The sequence below is a fragment of the Pristiophorus japonicus genome, chromosome 26 (genome assembly GCF_044704955.1).
Source record: "Pristiophorus japonicus isolate sPriJap1 chromosome 26, sPriJap1.hap1, whole genome shotgun sequence".
Taxonomy (NCBI): Eukaryota; Metazoa; Chordata; class Chondrichthyes; family Pristiophoridae; genus Pristiophorus; species Pristiophorus japonicus.
In genome coordinates, this window is record NC_092002.1 from 20,104,739 (window position 1) to 20,123,402 (window position 18,664).

The 18,664-nt window shown below is 49.1% G+C and overlaps 1 protein-coding gene across 1 annotated transcript in view; it reads left to right on the forward strand.

Moving 5' to 3' along the window:
* Positions 1-18,664, forward strand: part of capns1b (calpain, small subunit 1 b) — a 33,686-nt gene that overhangs the window by 12,908 nt on the left and 2,114 nt on the right. The window contains exons 5-9 of the mRNA XM_070867622.1: positions 5,641-5,698; positions 9,591-9,655; positions 11,355-11,423; positions 13,709-13,787; positions 16,481-16,597. Of these exons, the coding sequence (XP_070723723.1) occupies positions 5,641-5,698; positions 9,591-9,655; positions 11,355-11,423; positions 13,709-13,787; positions 16,481-16,597 (388 nt within the window). The remainder of the gene's footprint in view (positions 1-5,640; positions 5,699-9,590; positions 9,656-11,354; positions 11,424-13,708; positions 13,788-16,480; positions 16,598-18,664) is intronic.

Below are 18,664 nucleotides of genomic sequence, written 5' to 3' on the forward strand. Positions count from 1 at the left end.
CCTCGCTCTTCCCCCCCCCCTCTCTCTTCCCCCCCCCCTCGTCCTTCCCCCCCCCCTCTCTCTTCCCCCCCCCCTCTCTCTTCCCCCCCCCCCCTCTCTCTTCCCCCCCCCTCTCTCTTTTCCCCCCCCCCTCTCTCTTCCCCCCCCCCTCTCTCTTCCCCCCCCCTCTCTCTTCCCCCCCCCTCTCTCTTCCCCCCCCCTCTCTCTTCCCCCCCCCCTCTCTCTTTCCCCCCCCCTCTCTCTTTCCCCCCCCTCTCTCTTTTCCCCCCCCTCTCTCTTTTCCCCCCCCTCTCTCTTTTCCCCCCCTCTCTCTTTTCCCCCCCTCTCTCTCTTTTCCCCCCCCTCTCTCATTTCCCCCCCCTCTCTCTTTTCCCCCCCCTCTCTCTTTTCCCCCCCCTCTCTCTTTTCCCCCCCCTCTCTCTTTTCCCCCCCCTCTCTCTTTTCCCCCCCTCTCTCTTTTCCCCCCCCTCTCTCTTTTCCCCCCCCTCTCTCTTTTCCCCCCCCTCTCTCTTTTCCCCCCCTCTCTCTTTTCCCCCCCTCTCTCTTTTCCCCCCCTCTCTCTTTTCCCCCCCCTCTCTCTTTTCCCCCCCCTCTCTCTTTTCCCCCCCCTCTCTCTTTTCCCCCCCCTCTCTCTTTTCCCCCCCTCTCTCTTTTCCCCCCCTCTCTCTTTCCCCCCCCCTCTCTCTTTCCCCCCCCCTCTCTCTTTCCCCCCCCCTCTCTCTTTTCCCCCCCCTCTCTCTTTTCCCCCCCCTCTCTCTTTTCCCCCCCCTCTCTCTTTTCCCCCCCCTCTCTCTTTTCCCCCCCTCTCTCTTTTCCCCCCCCTCTCTCTTTTCCCCCCCCTCTCTCTTTTCCCCCCCCTCTCTCTTTTCCCCCCCCTCTCTCTTTTCCCCCCCCTCTCTCTTTTCCCCCCCTCTCTCTTTTCCCCCCCCTCTCTCTTTTCCCCCCCCTCTCTCTTTTCCCCCCCCTCTCTCTTTTCCCCCCCCTCTCTCTTTTCCCCCCCCTCTCTCTTTTCCCCCCCCTCTCTCTTTTCCCCCCCCTCTCTCTTTTCCCCCCCCTCTCTCTTTTCCCCCCCCTCTCTCTTTTCCCCCCCCCTCTCTCTTTTCCCCCCCCCTCTCTCTTTTCCCCCCCCCCTCTCTCTTTTCCCCCCCCCCTCTCTCTTTTCCCCCCCCCCCTCTCTCTTTTCCCCCCCCCTCTCTCTTTTCCCCCCCCCTCTCTCTTTTCCCCCCCCCTCTCTCTTTTCCCCCCCCCTCTTCTCTCCTCCCCCCCCCTCTTCTCTCCTCCCCCCCCCTCTTCTCTCCTCCCCCCCCCCCTTCTCCTCTCTCGATCATTCTCTCTCTTACCCCCTCTCTCTTCCCCACCCTTTTTTTTTGCCGAGGAACCCACAGCCGAACTCATTATCTCCCTATGAAAATCAAAACACAAATGCAAATGGCAAGAAGCTGGAATAAATGCTGGTACTACGCAGCGAGGTCTGTCAGCAAGTGAAGGGGACATTTGTGGTGACTGAGTGGGTCGAGACCTTGTAAACTGAGGCAGTAAAGGAATTTGTGGGTCCAGAGCCAATCTTTAATATTTTATATGGGTGAGGTTACTTTTTCAGTTAGAACTATTTTTGATGCTGTGCATCAAACAAAATATAGAAATTTATGCAAATTTGTACTGACCTTGACCTTGTTTGAGCCATTTATCAATTGCATTGGCTGGCTTTGTGGTGGTACCATTAAAGTCACTGTGGGAGGGCTCGTATCCGGCGCATGTTCCCTTCTGCTAAAATATATTGATGCAAAGTCTTCAGAATAAACTCTAAAATCTGTACCCTTGGCCGTTGGCTCCCAGTTTTGGAGCGTTGAGTCCCGGTGTTTAAAAAGGGGACTGTTGCCTGTCTATTACCACATGGACCAATGTCTGATGCCAAAGGGAGAGGCCATAGAATCATAGACTGGTTACAGAACAGGAGGAGGCCCTTTGGCCCCTTCGAGCCCGTGCCGGCTCTCTGAAAGAGCACCTCAGCCAGTCCCACTCCCCTGCCCTTTCCCTGTAGCCCGGCAAATGTTATTCCTTAAGGTACTTATCCAATTCCCTTTTGAAAGCCACGATTGAGTCTGCCTCCACCACCCTCTCAGGCAGCGCATTCCAGATCCTAACCACTTGCTGCGTAAATATATACTTTTTTTCCCTCATGTCGCCTTTCGTTCTTCTGTCAATCACCTTAAATCCGTGTCCTCTGGTTCTCGACCCTTCCACCAATGGGAACAGTTTCTCTCTCTCTCTACTCTGTCCAGACCCCTCATGATTTTGAACACCTCGATCAAATCTCCCCTCAACCTTCTCTGCTCCAAGGAGAACAACCCCAGCTGCTCCAGTCTATCCATGGAACTGAAGTCTGTCATCCCTGGAATCATTCTATTAAATCTCCTCTCTAAGGCCTTCACATCCTTCCCTAAGTGCGATGTCCAGAATTGGACACAATACTCCAGTTGAGCCCGACCCAGTGTTTTATACAGGTTCATCATAACTTCCTTGCTTCTGTACTCTATTTATGAAGCCCAGGATCCCGTGTGCTTTTTTAACTGCCACCTTCAATGGCTTGTGCACATATACCCCCAGGACCCGCTGTTCATGCACCCTCTTTAGAATTGTACCCTTTAGTTTATATTGCGGGTTGCGGGATTTTGTTTATGGTGCCCCAACCCCCCCCCACCGCACCCACACAAACTCTGGGCTCCATCTCTGCTTTGTTGCGTTGCCGGACCTCGCTCCGAAACTCTTCCAGGTGAGCGAGGAGCAATGGGAAGGAGAGTGGTTGATGGGTCTCAATTGCACATCCGTTGTCTCCTGTTGCTATTGATGGAGACCTGGCAGAAGGACACTCACGCTTGTTGTCAACTATTGTCGTTGTCCCAGTGATCGCCCTCCCCTCAATTTATTTTTATTTGGGGGGGGGGAGAACTAAATTAATTTTATAACATGCAAAGAAAAAATTGGGGTATTTACTTTAAGACAGACCTGCATTTCTATAGCGCCTTTCAGGACCACCAGACGTCCCAAAGTGCTTTACAGCCAATGAAGTACTATTTGGCGTGTAGTCACTGTTGTAACGTAGGAAAAACAGCAGCCAATTTGCGCACAGCAAGCTCCCACAAACAGCAATGTGATAATGGCCAGATAATCTGTTTTAGTGACATTGATTGAGAGATAAACATTGGCCAGGACACCAGGGAGAACTCCCCTGCTCTTCTTCACAATCGGGATCTTTTAGTCCACCTGAGAGAGCAGACGGGGCCTCGGTTTAACGTCTCGTCTGAAAGTACGACAATGGTGGGTCACCCTAGATTTTTGTGCCCCATTCCCTGAACCCACAACCTTCGGCCTCCGAGGCGAGGGTGTTGCCAACTGAGCTACAGCTTATGGGGGAGGGGTGAACGTTGCTGGAGTGCAGCAATTGTTGACTCATAGGAATTTTGGGAGGTGGTGTGTGGGTGAGTCACCAAGCTCGCTCTTAAATAGCTCTTAATGTGTGGCCGCTAAACCATTAATGAACAGCTACCGAGCACAGCCATTGAAAGATCCGCCTGATGCCAGTCTGGATTGGTCTACTCTGATTTATTAGAGAGAACAATCACACAGGCTGTGTGTGAGAGGCATCATCTCCCTATTATTAAAAACAGAAAATGCTGGAAATACTCAGTGGGTCAGGCAGCATGTGTGGAGAGCAAAACAGAGTTAATGTTCCAGGTCAATGACCCTGGCAATATTTCGAGATGTAACAGATTCTTAAGGAAGTGCAAGGGTCCCTGAAGAGGGGTAGGGTTTACGGGGGGCGACTGTCTGTGATGGGGTGGAAGGCCGGAGAGATTTGAGACAAAAGGGATGATGGGCTGAATTGAGATGGTAATGGCACAAGTTGTGAAACAAAAGCTGAGTCGAGATGATGTGTTAATGGTGGAATAATTACCAGCTGCCATGGGAACATCTTCCACTTGTCTTCTGTGTCTGCTTATTGCTCCCAAGCACCAAGCTGCAATAAAATCCACGAGGTGAAGGTGTGAAATCCACAGTGCTCCCTTTGCCCTCTCCACAGCTCTCTGCTGAGTCCCTTGCCCCTCTTGCATCATTGCAGGAAGGTGAAATCTAGCTTTGCTCTGATTTTGGGGGGGGGGAGGGGCACGCAGCTCCTGGTGACTTGGCCAAGTTGTTAGACTGGTGCCTGTGAATAAGTTGCCAATCCAGCCCTTGGTAACAGCTGGTGTGTGGCGTTCCGGGTTATCAATAGGCAGTCCTTCGATCAAGGATGACTTGCTTCCACAAGAGTTTACACAGATGTTTCAATGGAGGAACCGATATTCCAGTCCTGAACTCCAGGGGTGGAAGATGCCTGTGCGTGGATTTTTTTAACGTCGGGTGACCGTTGCACACCAGCCACCACACGGGCTTGACAGAGCTAGGTCTTTATCCAGTGGCAAGGGTTAACCAAAACGACTGGAGACCAGCTCTGCTGCACGGACCTAGTGCGCACACATACAGCAATGTGGGTTGGCCCGTACCCTTATTCGCCGCGCCTTTGCTCATGATGTTCCAAGGCCCGGCGCTCCAGCTCTATGTATAGCCCCGACCTGAGGTGGTGTTCTCACACAGGGGCGGCTGGGTAGGCCATTGAGGGAAACACACTTTCAGAATTCCTGCAAGATTGACGAGTTTCAGAAGAAGTTAGAATAATGACAGATAACAGCGTCTGGACTAACTCTACATTTCAACACCGGAAAGCCCAATAAATCCGCCAGACTAAGAAATATTGGCCTTTACCATTAATCCAGTGAAATGATGGCTTTTTATTGACACTGGGAGTAGAGAGGTGACGAGCGAGCGATCCAAATATGGAAATCCATATATGCTTCATGTTGCAAATATCGGGAGATGTTCTGGGTGAAGAGAAATTCTTGCCACCCAATCCTCCTGAAAGGTAGTCTGAGTCAAGGGCTGGATGGTCGTTATGTTGCTGCCTCTGTTTGCGGGCCAACTTCCAGCGCCCCGCCCGCAAATTAGTTTCCAGTTTTGTGGGGGCGCAGTGCAGCACTGCCCGGGAGTGTCGTGCTGGCGTGCAATGCCCCCGGTTTGGACTGTGCGGTGAAATTTGTTGTGTGCTGACCATCTAGCGCCCCCCCCTAGTGGGACAGCCTGGAAATCCGGGCAGTCCGAGCTGTTCCGGTGGTGGTCAGTGAGGGAATTGGTGAATGAGGTCAGTTTGATTGTTTTGTTTAGTTTTATTTTTGTGATGTAGCTTACTGCGGGGTAATTGCGGTGTTGGGAATGTTGTGATTTTACATGCAATTTATTTTGTCGTTGCACAGAAGCCGCTCTTGGGGCGCTCCGAGGCCGGCTGTTTAGCTCGGGATTTTCCCATGCTCCGCCGGCCTAGCGCCCTGAGAGAGGTGTGGAACGCCTCCCTTGGCGCTCCGCCCCACACTCAGGGCCTAGATGATGAATTTTGCTAACTTAGGTGCAAACATTTCTCGGGCGCTAGAATTACTGCCCCACCATGAATAATGCCATGAAACGGATGGTAATGAAAATCCAGCCCATAATATTCTCTTGGCATAAATCCCACATGTTGCCGATCTAAGACAGATCTATTCATTGCAGGATATGGAGGTGAGCCCACTGGAGCTGAAGAACATTCTCAACAAAATTGTAGGACGACGTAAGTAGTGGTTTTATTTTTGCCTTTGTATGACGTAGGAAATAATCTTTCTCTCTTTCGTAAGTGTCCACTTGGCTCGGTTCATAGTCCCTCGAGTTGGAGGCAGGAGTTTGTGGGCTCGAGCTCCATTACAGAGCCTGAACGTGTAATCTCATGGAACATAAGAACATAAGAAATAGGAACAGGAGTAGGTCATACGGCCCCTCGAGCCTGCTCCGCCTTTTAATATGATCATGGCTGATCCGATCATGGACTCAACTCCACTTCGCTGCCCACTCCCCATAACCCCTTATCCCCTTATCGTTTAAGAAACTGTCTATTTCTGTCTTAAATTTATTCAATGTCCTGGCTTCCACAGCTCTCTGAGGCAGTGAATTCCACAGATTTACAACCCTCAGAGAAGAAATTTCTCCTCATCTCAGTTTTAAGTGGGTGGCCCCTTATTCTAAGATTATGTCCCCTAGTTCTAGTCTCCCCTATTAGTGGAAACATCCACCTTGTCAAGCCCCCTCATAATCTTATACATTTCAATAAGGTCACCTCTCATTCTTCTGAATTCCAATGAGTAAAGGCCCAACCTACTCAACCTTTCCTCAAAAGTCAACCCCCTCATATCTGGAATCAACCTAGTGAACCTTCTCTGAACTACCTCCAAAGCAAGTATATCCTTTCGTAAATATGGAAACCAAAATTGCACGCAGTGTTCCAGGTGTGGCCTCACCAATACCCTGTATAACTGTAGCAAGACTTCCCTGCTTTTATACTCCATCCCCTTTGCAATAAAGGGCAAGATTCCATTGGCCTTCCTGATCACTTGCTGTACCTGCATACTATCCTTTTGTGTTTCATGCAAAAGTACCCCCAGGTCCCGCTGTACTGCAGCACTTTGCAATCTTTCTCCATTTAAATAATAAGTTAAGTGCATGACCTCACACTTTCCAACATTATACTCCATCTGCCAAATTTTTCCCCAATCACTTAGCCTGTCTGTGTCCTTTTGCAGATTTTTTGTGTCCTCCTCACACATTGCTTTTCCTCGCATCTTTGTATCGTCAGCAAACTTGGCTACATTACACTCAGTCCCTTCTTCTAAGTCGTTAATATAGATTGTAAATAGTTGGGGTCCCAGCACTGATCCCTGTGGCATCCCACTAATTACTGATTGCCAACCGGAGAATGATCCATTTATCTCAACTCACTGTTTTCTGTCAGTTAGCCAATCCTCTATCCATGCTAATATATTACCCCCAACCCCGTGAACTTTTATCTTGTGCAGTAACCTTTTATGTGGCACCTTGTCCATTACCTTCTGGAAGTCCAAATACACCACATCCAATGGTTCCCCTTTATCCACCCTGTTCGTTACATCCTCAAAGAACTCCAGCAAATTTGTCAAACATGACTTCCCCTTCATAAATCCATGCTGACTCTGCCTGACTGAATTTTGCTTTTCCAAATGTCTTGCTTCTATAATAATGGACTCCAACATTTTCCCAACCACAGATGTTAGGCTAACTGGTCTATAGTTTCCTGCTTTTAGTCTGCCTCATTTTTTAAATTGGGGTGTTACATTTGCAGTTTTCCAATCTGCTGGGACCTCCCCAGAATCCAGGGAATTTGGGTAAATTAAAACCAATGCATCCACAATCCCTGCCGCTACTTCTCTTAGGACCCTAGGATGCAAACCATCAGGTCCAGGGGATTTATCTAACCTTTAGCCCCATTATCTTACTGAGTACCACCTCCTTAGTGATTGTGATTGTGTTTGTGTTAAGTTCCTCCTCCCCATAGCCTCTTGACTATCCACTGTTGGGATATTGTTCGTGTCCTCTACCGTAAAGACTGATACAAAATATTTGTTTATAGAATTTCTGTCATCCCCATGTTCCTCATTACTAATTCCCCAGTCTCGTCTTCTAACATTTACTTTCATCATTCTTTTCCTTTTTATATACTTATAGAAACTTTGGCTATCTGTTTTTATATTTTGTGATAGTTTACTTTAGCCAACTCTGCCCTCATACCTTCATACCTTCGTGGCGGGGGAGCGGTATTGCAGGAGAGGCTGCCCGAGTCTGCTGGAGCGGTGATTAACTTGGTGTTCCGTGTGGCCAGATTTGTGATGGTTCAGTGAAGGGAAGAATAATAAATCTGAGAGTATTTCAGATATCGACGGAAAGCATTATAAGACTTTATTCGAAAAGAATTTAAGGAAGGCATTTTTTTGACCAGTATTTGAAGTTCAATAGACTAATGTGTCATGGGCAACAAATTGAAAATTAATTTCTGAAGTTGATTAATGGTAAAGGAAAGACTGTACAGTGTAACAGAATAATGATGGTGTTAATGTCTTTAATGATGACTTTAATTTCTGTAGCTAAAAATTGACTAGAGTAATTACGATATCATAAATGTGATTAAATCCAATTAGAAAAAAGCCAGCGCGCGATCCGGTTTGGTCTTGTTAGCTCAGCAGGGTTGGGGTTGGCTTGTGCTTGGCTGGGCGACCCCGGGAATGCATGTGCAAGAGTCTTCACATTCCGTGCCATAAGAACATAAGAAATAAGACCAGGAGTAGGTCATACGGCCCCTCGAGCCTGCTCCACCATTCAATAATATGATCATGCTCCACTCCACTTTCCCACCCGATATCCCTCGATTCCCCAAGACTCTCAAAATCTATCGATCTCAACCTTGAATATATTCAGAGACTCAGCATCCACAGCCCTCTGGGGCAGAAAATTCCAAAGATTCACAACCCTCTGAGTGAAGAAATTCCTCCTCATCGCGGTCTTAAATGGCCGACCCCTTGTCCTGAGACTGTGACCCCTGGTTCTAGACTCCCCAGCCCGGGGGAAACAACCTCTCAGCATCTACCCTGTCAATCCCCCTCAGAATCTGATGTTTCAATGAGATCACCTCTCATTCTTCTAAACTCCAGAGAGTACAGGCCCATTCTACACAATCTGTCCTCAAGACAGACCCCTCATCCCAGGAATCAATCGAGTGAACCTCTGTTTTACTGCCTCCAAGGCAAGTATATCCTTCCTTTTTAAATAAGGAGACACAAACTGTGCACAGTACTCCAGGTGTGGTCTCGCCAAGGCCCTGTACAATTGTCTATATGATAGTCTGTACAAGGTCATGTTCCTGACATTTTGTCAGGTGCAGGGTACCGCTGGAGTTGGCTTTCCCTATCCGCTCTGCCGATCACACCTACCCTGATTTGAAGTCACCAACGATGATCAGTTTGTCGTCCGTAGGAACGCGGGACAGGGATTTTTCGAGGCTGGAGTAAAAACCCTCTTTGGTCTCATCTGTTGCATTGGGCCGTATGCACTGATGGGCGCATTGTTTCCGGGATAAGATGAGTCGGAGAATCGTGAGACGTTCGTTAATCCCGCAGGGGGAGTCTCTGAGGCGGTCAGTCTTTACATTGCGCAACCGGTGGGCAACGATGTTTCCCTGTAAATTTGTTTGTGGTGCATGGCCCCTTTAATTGGCTGCGCGGCCCATTCAAGTTCTTGTGCGTGCGTGGCAATTTCCATTGAGCGTGCTGCACGGGACCTCGAGTGCTGTGCGACCATGCAGCTTAACTGGGAATGGGTCATGGATGCCCGGTATCAATAATGTTTAAGTTTTTAATGATTTATTTGTTACGGCCCTCTGTCTTTAAAGTCATTTTGTTTGGTTTCCGTTTGCCAACCCTTCCTGGTTATTTTAGAAAAGCTAAAATGGTGGTGATGTCAGTTTGCTGCATGTGGTATTCAAAGACCCCCCAATCTTCTGGCAGGGTCTCTATATCCCCTCTCCCCTCGCTCCTGGATGGAGACAGCTTTCTGGGTCGAGTATTTCTGGATTTAATTGCTAATGTTGACCATGTTCTCCGCAGATGCCGACCTGCAGACCGATGGGTTCAGCCTGGAGTCCTGCCGCAGTATGGTGGCTGTCATGGATGTATCCTCCTGCAAAGAGCAAAGCCAACCTTCAGCTCCAGCGCCAAGGCTGACGGCCTGTTCTGTTTCTGGCATCGCCGTTTTTTGGGCCGAGGCGTACACTGAACACCGATCAGAAAGATCCCGTGTTTGATCCCTGGTCTGTGCTGAGTTAGCTGACTTTGGTCAGGGGGAGTGGGAGGGACACTATTTGGCTTCGCCTTAGGGAAGGGAAAGGTTTATCTAGGCTTCACGTTACTGATTTGTTATATGCCTGGCCTGCCATCTTCCATCCTCCGTAAACTTGCAGTCACTCTGCTGTCGTGTCCTAACCTAGCTGTCCGTGTCCAAACTCTCACCAAGTCCCATTTTCTTCCCCCATTGCCCCTGTGCTACCTGACCTACACCGGTTCCTGGTCCAGTAATATCTCAAATGTAAAATTCTCATCCTTCTGTTCAAATCCCTCCATGGCCTCGTCCCTCCCTGTCTCTGTTCCCACCTCCAGTCCAACTGAGAATTCTACATTCCTACAATCCTGGCCTATGCATCCCAGAATTTCATTGGTGGCCGTGCCTTCAGCTGTCTGGGCCCCTAGCTCTGGAACTCCCTCCCTCAACTTCTCAACTTCTCCACCTCTCTACCTCTCTTTCCTCCTTCAAGACGCTCCTTTAAAACCTATCTCTTCGACCAAGCTTTTGGTCACCTGCCCTAAAGTCTCTGTGGCTTGCTGTCGAACATTGTCTGGCGCTCCTGTGAAGCAACTTGGGACCAACATTTCCGGTCATTATTGTGTTGCCGTGCAGCCACTCTCGATACCGCGCAGACGCTGCCTTTGCACTGAAAAGCCGGCTATGCAGAATCCCTGGAGCAGGGAAGGTTGCTTGGGACTTTTTGTTCTATGTTTAAAAAGGCGCTATATAAATGCAAGTTGTGTGTAATGATCCCTGCTGAGCATGCGTATGGATGCTGGGTCAGGGCTGAATTGGACTTGGCAGTGATTGGCAGGTCCCATTTGCACCAACTCCCCCTTTATCCGATAGTCGGCTGACGTGTGCCAACTTGGGTGAGGTACTGCCGTTCGTCCAGCAGTGTATCTGCACCTTCAGATAGGATGGACCTTGGGGGAGATTTGTTGCTCCTTGAGCTGCCAGCCAGGCAGATCGAGCACTGAAAGGGTGGGCTTGCTTTCATAGGCAGTCCCTCGAAATCGAGGAAGACTTGCTTCCACTCCCAAAGTGAGTTCTCGGGTGACTGAACAGTCCAATACAGAAATTAGAGTCTCTGTCACAGGTGGGGCAGACAGTGGTTGACGGAAAGGGTGGGTGGGGAGTCTGGTTTGCCGCACGCTCCTTCCGCTGCCTGTGTTTGTTTTCTGCATGCTCTCGGTGATGAGACTCGAGGTGCTCAGCACCCTCCCGGATGCTCTTCCTCCACTTAGGGCGGTCTTTGGCCAGGGACTCCCAAGTGTCCGTGGGGATGTTGCACTTTATCAGGGAGGCTTTGAGGTTGTCCTTGAAACGTTTCCTCTGCCCACCTGGGGCTCGCTTGCCGTGTAGGAGTTCCGAGTAGAGCGCGTGCTTTGGCAGTCTCGAGTCGGGCATGTTTGTGCCTGTATCGAAGTTCAGGAGAATCCCAACTCAAGGCCTTCGGTTGGGTAAACTGTAATGTGTCTGATGTATATTTCACTGAGTTAGTTACACTGCCTTAACCAAGCATTTAGGCCGACAGCACTGGAAGACTGGGCTTTGAAGAATTTAAGTACCTTTGGGACAAGATTAAAAAATGGCAGGTATGTTGCATGTGTCTGAGCTGAATGTATATCATTGTATGTAACTAAGGGCGAACACCTGTATCCATGGTTCAGAATAAGTTGGAGAATTGCCTCCCTGGGGCTGAATGTGCCCTGATTATATCGTGGGGTGGGGGGGGGGGGGGGGATTTGGCCAAAGTGGGACTATAGCAGTACAGTCGTATTCTAACCATAAACTCCCCCAATGGTGGAAAGTATACAAGGTAAGTGGAGTGTTCAAGAAAAGATGTCTGAGTAAATGCCTGACACTGTAGCAGGCCTGATGACCTCGATGGTCGTCTAGTGTGTCCCTCTTGCTGACGGTGCCTACAGTGAAAGGCGATGCAAGTTCTTGGTGTGTGACTGACGTTGCCTGTCCCAAGCCTCGTGTAGTCATGTTCCTGGGAGGGGCTCCCCTGTTGGTCCCTCCGAGCCTCCTGCTCCTTCGGACTCTCGTGTCTGGTGCAGTGCTTGGTCCTCAAAGCCCCAGCGGCCAATGTCACTAAACCATATGGGCCGGAGAGTCCCAGCTTCAACTACAGGTTGAACTTCCCTTATCCAGAACCCTTGGGGACCTGGCCAGTTCTGGATGTGGGATTTTTCCGGATGAGGGGTGGTCACGTTAAAATGGATGGTACAGGTACTGAGCGAGGGGATATCGGGGCTTGGAGTGTGGCAGAGATTGTTTGGGGGGGCGGGAGGGGGGGCGATGGATCACTGGGTCAGGCCAGCGATCGGCAGCAAGGAAGGACTTCAATTTGTTCATGTGAGTTCTGCGCATGCGCCACCCGGTGGCCGGGAATGGTTCTGCATAAGTGAGGTTCAACCGGTACCGCCGGTTCGGCAAATTGGTCACCGTGCCTCTGAGTGTAATTTGCGCTCAGACCTGTTGAATCGCATACGCCTACATATATGTGTTCAATTTGATCCTTATTTAAGACTGATTTGAAATCAGTCACCAAGCAACATGACCCTAGGGGTAGGAGAGCATGGTAATACATTGTGTACCCTTTGTGTGAAGAAGTGCTTCCTGACATCAACCCTGAACGGCCTGGCTCTAATTTTAAGGTTATCCCACCTTGTTCTGGGCTCTCCCCACCAGAGAAAACGCTTTCTCTCTCTCTGTCCTGTCATCTCCTTTAATCATCTTGCACACCTCGATTGAACCATCTTCTATACTTGAGGAAATTTAACCTTTTTAGCCTGGCTATCATTCGCTCCCCTCCAAGGCCAATATAACCGTTCCCACAACTGTGAGCACAGCTACTCTTCAATAGCGATATGACACTAACTGATCTCTTTCGAGAATCAGTGAAGCTTATTGCAGTATCGTTGATTAACCCTTTCCATTCTGGCCTCCGACATTCACCCAGAGTTATTACCCAGCACTGCGAGCTTGGCCTTGGGGGAGCGTTTGTGTTGCCGACATTGGTCAATGCCTCGGGGCTGTTCTTGAGGAAGGAATGTCGCCGGCTTCCTGCTCCTCATCACTGAACTCTGCTGGAAAGTGAGCTTTGCATCCTGAGCAAATGGCAGGCCACATGGCCCGGCCCATCTAAGCTTGTGCATCCATCATCATAGGCAGGCCCTCGAAATTGTGGAAGACTTGCTTTCACTTTAAAAGTGAGTTCTCGGGTGATTGTACAGCCCAGTACGGGAATTACAGTCTCTGTCACAGGTGGGACAGACAGTGGATGAAGGAAGGGGTGGGTGGGGAGTCTGGTCTGCCGCACCTGCGCTTGTGCCCTCTCGGATGCACTTCCTCCACTTAGGGCGGTCTTTGGCCAGGGACTCCCAGGTGTCCGTGGGGATGTTGCACCTTATCAGGGAGGCTTTGAGGGTGTCCCTGTGAGGTTTCCTTTGCCCACCTGGGGCTCGCTTGCCGTGTAGGAGTTCCAAGTAGAGCGCTTGCTCTTGTGTCCAGCATGTGAACAATGCGATCCGCCCAACGGAGCAGGTCGAGTGTGGTCAGTGCTTCGATGCTGGGGATGTCGGCCTGGCCGAGGACGCTAACGTTGGTCCTTCCAGGGGATTTGCAGGAACTTGCGGAGACATCGTTGGTGGTATTTCTCCAGCGATTTGAGGTGTCTACTGTACATGGTCCACGTCTCTGAGCCATACAGGAGCCATAGAAACTTGTGCATATGTGCAAAGACTAGACATTTGGGATGAGGTGCGCTTTAGGGTGGTTGATGCTTATCCAGTTACTGTGCCTGGTCACTAGTGGCCGTAGCCACTCTGGCAATTTGTGGGGTCGGAACTAACTGTGTCATTCACCTCCGCAGGGTATCTACAAAAGATTCGATGCTGATAAATCCGGAACTATTAACAGCCAGGAGCTGCCTCAGGCATTCGAAGCAGCAGGTGAGATGTGTGGCCTAACTGGACGGACTGACCATTCTGCAGCTCTGCAGTGGGGACAAGTGTATTTAGTAGCATTGTTCGTGTGAGAGCTCCCCCTGGTGGACTGCTCCCCCTGGTGGACTACTGTGATAATGCAACTATTGATGACTGTTTTCTGTGTGAGAGCATCGTGCTGAGTGCGTTTGTTAGTGATGTCATCAGGATATATCACAATATGGCAAAGAAAGAAAGCAACCAACTGCTTTTCCACTCATTCAATTCTTGTCCTTTCCCTAATCTGTTTCGCCTTTCTCAATGGGCTGGGCCTCTTTTCTCCAGAACAGAGAAGGTTCAGAGTGACTTAAAAGAGCTCTTTAAAAATGATACAGGAGTTCAATCGGGTCGATGTAGAGATGATGTTCCCACCTGCGGGGAAACGACCCGAGCTAGGGAAAAGTGGTCACTAATAAATACAGTAATATTTCAGGAGAAACCAGTGACTGGTAGAATGTGCAACTTGCTGCCACAGGGAGTTGAGGTGAGTAGCACCGATGCATTTAACGGGAAGCTGGATAAACACGCGAGTGAAAAAGGATTAGAAGGCGATGTTGATTGGGCGAGATGAAGTAAACGGAATGGGAGGAGGCCCAAATGGAGCATAAACACTCACATTGGGCCGAATGGGGTCTCGTTTCCCCAACAATTTACTTTCCATCATTTATTTAATGGTGTGACGTCCAGAATCCAGACACTGGCCGATCCGTAGCGGGCTCGTCCGGAAACGGGAAGATGTTCTGGTATCCGGCCGTCTCAGCTCGACTGGCGACCCGACCACTCGCTCCCCCGCAACTACCTACTTTCCTCGGCCCAGGCAAAGTCATTCTGGAAATATCCAGAATAGCCTCGGTCCTGAAGTTTCTGGATTTCGGACATCACACTTGTATTTCCTTGTCTGTACCATTCCTGGCTTAAGGAACAGGTGATGGGGAAAGGGCAGGAGAGTGGGACTATTTGGACGGCCTTCAAAGAGCCGGCACCAGCACGATGGGCAGAATGGCCTCCTGTGTTGTCCGATTCTGTGATCGACTTCCTGACTGTTGCCGATACAGTTCCACCACCCGTCACTAGAGGGTACACTCGGGTAGCCTCGGTCTTGGTGCTCGCCTGCAATCAATAAAATGCTTGAGATACTCGAAATATTGGGGGGGGGGGGGGGGGGGGAAACAGGAATTGCTGGAAATGGGTCAGAGAATTGGCAAAGAAAGGAAGAAGGTTAAAGTTTCAGTTCCAGAAGTAAAATGCTTGCCTGCGATGGAGTGACACGAGATTGGACACTTGTCATACAAGGAATGTAAGAGATAGGAGTAGGCTATACGCCTCTCGAGCCTGCTCCGCCATTCAATAAGATGGCCTTGATATTGAATGGCAGATCAGGCTCGAGGGGCCGTAGAGCCAGCTCCTATTTCTTGGCCTCAACTCCACTTTCCTGCCTGCTCCCCATAACCCTTGACTCCCTTATTGTTCAAAACCTGGGCCACAAATCTGTGACTCTCTACCACCCTGGCCCCATTCTAATCTGTTGCAAGATCTCACTGACTCCAGCTAAAGATCCATCTACTGCTGATTGCTGTCCAGTGACTGCTATCGGGGAGGGTGATTGTGTGAGTTCAGGCCATGATGGGATGCCATTGTGCCACTCGGAGAGCTGACTGCGTGCTGGCAACTTGTAAATGAGGAGTGAGCAATCTGGTAGAGGCTTGGGAGGGACAATGCGGTGTTCGCCCAGCAAGGATCTGCAGGGGAGAGCTGCAAACAGCGAAGACTGTTGTACCTTCTCTCCCCTGTGTGGTTTAGAAGTGTGTGTATAACATGGCTACAAGTTGTAACACTGTAGTGGTTGCATAGAATCATAGAATGGCTACAGAAGGAGGCTGTTCGGCCCGTCGAGCCCGTGCCGGCTCTCTGCAAGAGCACTTCAGCCAGTCGCACTCCCCCCGCCCTTTCCCTGTAGCCCTGCAAGTTTTTTTTCCTTCAGCTACTTATCCAATTCCCTTTTGAAAGCCACGGTTGAGTCTGCCTCCACCACCCTCTAGGGCAACGCATTCCAGATCCTAACCACTCGCTGCGTAAAAATGTTTTTCCTCATGTCGCCTTTGGTTCTTCTGCCAATCACCTTAAAGGTTCTCGACCCTTCCACCAATGGGAACAGTTTCTCTCTCTCTCTACTCTGTCCAGACCCCTCATGATTTTGAACACCTCGATCAAATGTCCTCTCAACCTTCTCTGCTCCGAGGAGAACAACCCCGGCTTCTCCAGTCTACCCACGTAACTGAAGTCCCTCATCCCTGGAACCATTCTCGTAAATCTTTTCTGCACCCTCTCTAAGGCCTTCACATCCTTCCTAAAGTGTGGTGCCCAGAATTGGACACAATACTCCAGTTGAGGCCAAACCCGTGTTTTATACAGGTTCCTCATAACTTCCTTGCTTCTGTACTCTATGCCTCTATTTATGAAGCCCAGGATCCCGTATGTTTTTTTTTAACCACTTTCTCAACCTGCCCCGCCACCTTCAACAACTTGTGCCCATATACCTCGGGTCTCTCTGTTCATGCACCCCCTTTAGAATTGTAGCCTTTAGTTGACAATGGGGACTGACCGGCCAGGGTTTAATGAAGCCCCTATAATTTAACCACCTCTACTTCCCTCTCCCTCAGGATATCCCCTGAATGACGAGCTTTACCGATTGTTGTATCGCCGATATGCCAATGAATCTGGGGACATGGACTTTGACAACTACATTGCCTGCTTGGTGCGACTGGACGCGATGCTGAGTAAGTGAAGAGGGGTTCTGTTGTACCATTTCTAATTGGTGTTTACGTTGCCCAGTGACCGCTGCAGCCATCTGCGAGGAATAAGTCTTGTGAATTTGGGTTGCGGGCAGCAGTAGTGAAGCTGTTTGTGGGTTGTTACAGTGCAATATAGTGAAACAGACAAAAATACAATAACTCTTCACACTGGTCTCATTATTATTTGCAGTATTTATTTTATTTTATTATTAATAAAGATATTGAGGCTCTGGAGAAGGTGTTTTTTAAAAAAAAAAAAGATTTACAAAGATGATTTCAGAACTGAAGTTATACTAATCGGGAAAGACTGGGTCTCTTTTCTCTAGGAAAGAGAACATTGGGGTGATCAAATAAAGGTCTTTAAGATTATGAAGGGGTTTGATAGGGTCGATGTAGAGATGTTTCCACTGGGGAGAGGGAGAGGGAGAAGGTCCAGAACTAGGGTCCATAACTATAAGCTGTCACTGATAAATCCAATGGGGAATGCAGGAGAAACTGCTCTACCCAGAGAGCAGTGAGAATGTGGAACTTGCTACCGCAGGGAGTGGTTGCATTTTCAGGCAAGCCCAAAAGCGAGTGAGAAAACAATAGATGGTTATGTTTATGGGGTTAACTGGGTGGGAGGAGGTTCGTGTGGAGCATAAACACTGACATGGACCAGCCGGGCTAAAGGGCCTGTTTCTAAGCTATGAATTTTGTATAATTCTGTGTGTAAATAGGACTCTTGCCTATTCCAAAAGGCATGGGTTTTCAGGGATCTCGTGGAGCTGAGGCTGAAGGTTGGACTCAGAGGGTGGGAAGATACCATGATTGATCCTGCCTGGCTTGTTGGGTTTAGTAGTAGCCGATTTTGAGATCCAAACAAGGTAGTTCCCGAAATGGGAATGAACTGCGTGCGTTTGCTAGCTGAGTCATGTTATACATCTGGTCTCTGTTATGTCTGACCTACTGGAAATGATCAGTAGACTGGAAGTATGTTGGTTAAAAAGACATATTTTCCTGCAGGGAGCTGTACTCTTAATTACAACTTCAAACCGAGCATTTTTAAATTACGTTTGTGTAAAGGGAAGGAAATTGCCAGAACAAAACATGTAAACAATGTCCGTGCGAGTTGCTGTGTTCAGTCACAATATGATAATTAATCATAGGATCATACCGCACAGGAGGAGGCTATTTGGCCCACCATGTTTGTATTGGCCCTTTGATGGAGCTAACCACTTAATGCCTCTCCCCTGCTCTTTCCCCACTGCCCTGCAAAATTCTCCTTAAGAACATAACATAAGAAATAGGAGCAGGAGTCGGCCATTTGGCCCCTCGAGCCTGCTCCGCCATTCAATAAGATCATGGCTGATCTGATCCTGGACTCAGCTCCACTTCCCCGCCTGCTCCCTATAACCCTTCACTCCCTTCTCACTCAAAAATCTGTCTATCTCCGCCTTAAATATATTCAATGACCCAGCCTCCACAGCTCTCTGGGGTAGAGAATTCCAAAGATTCACGACCCTCTGAGAGAAGAAATCCCTCCTCATCTCCGTTTTAAATGGGCAACCTCTCATCCATGTCCCTTAGTTTTAGTTTAATTATTTATCTGATTCCTTTTTGAAGGTTATTATTGAATCTGCTTCCACCACCCTTTCAGACAGTGCTTTCGAGATTTGATTCAGAACATTTTTAATTAGACTGCAATTCCGTCCCTTTCCCCAATCTAATAGTCCAAAGTGTTTAATCATTGTTGCCTTTAGGTTTCGAAGCCTGTGAACAGCCCTTGTATTTAAAATGAAAAGTAAACTTGAGTTTGTGTAAAACTCAGCTGCCCATGTCCTAACTCGCACTGAGTCCCATTCACTCATCCCTCGCTGACTGACCATCATTGGCTCCTGGTCCGGCAACACCTCAACTTTTAAAATTCTCATCCTTGATGTCAAATCGCTCCATGGCCTCGCCTATCCCTATCTCTCTGTAATCTCCTCCACCCTGCAAGATCTCTGTGCTCATCCAATTCTGGCCTCTCGAGCATCCCCCGAATTCCTGCACTGCACCATCGGCCCTAAG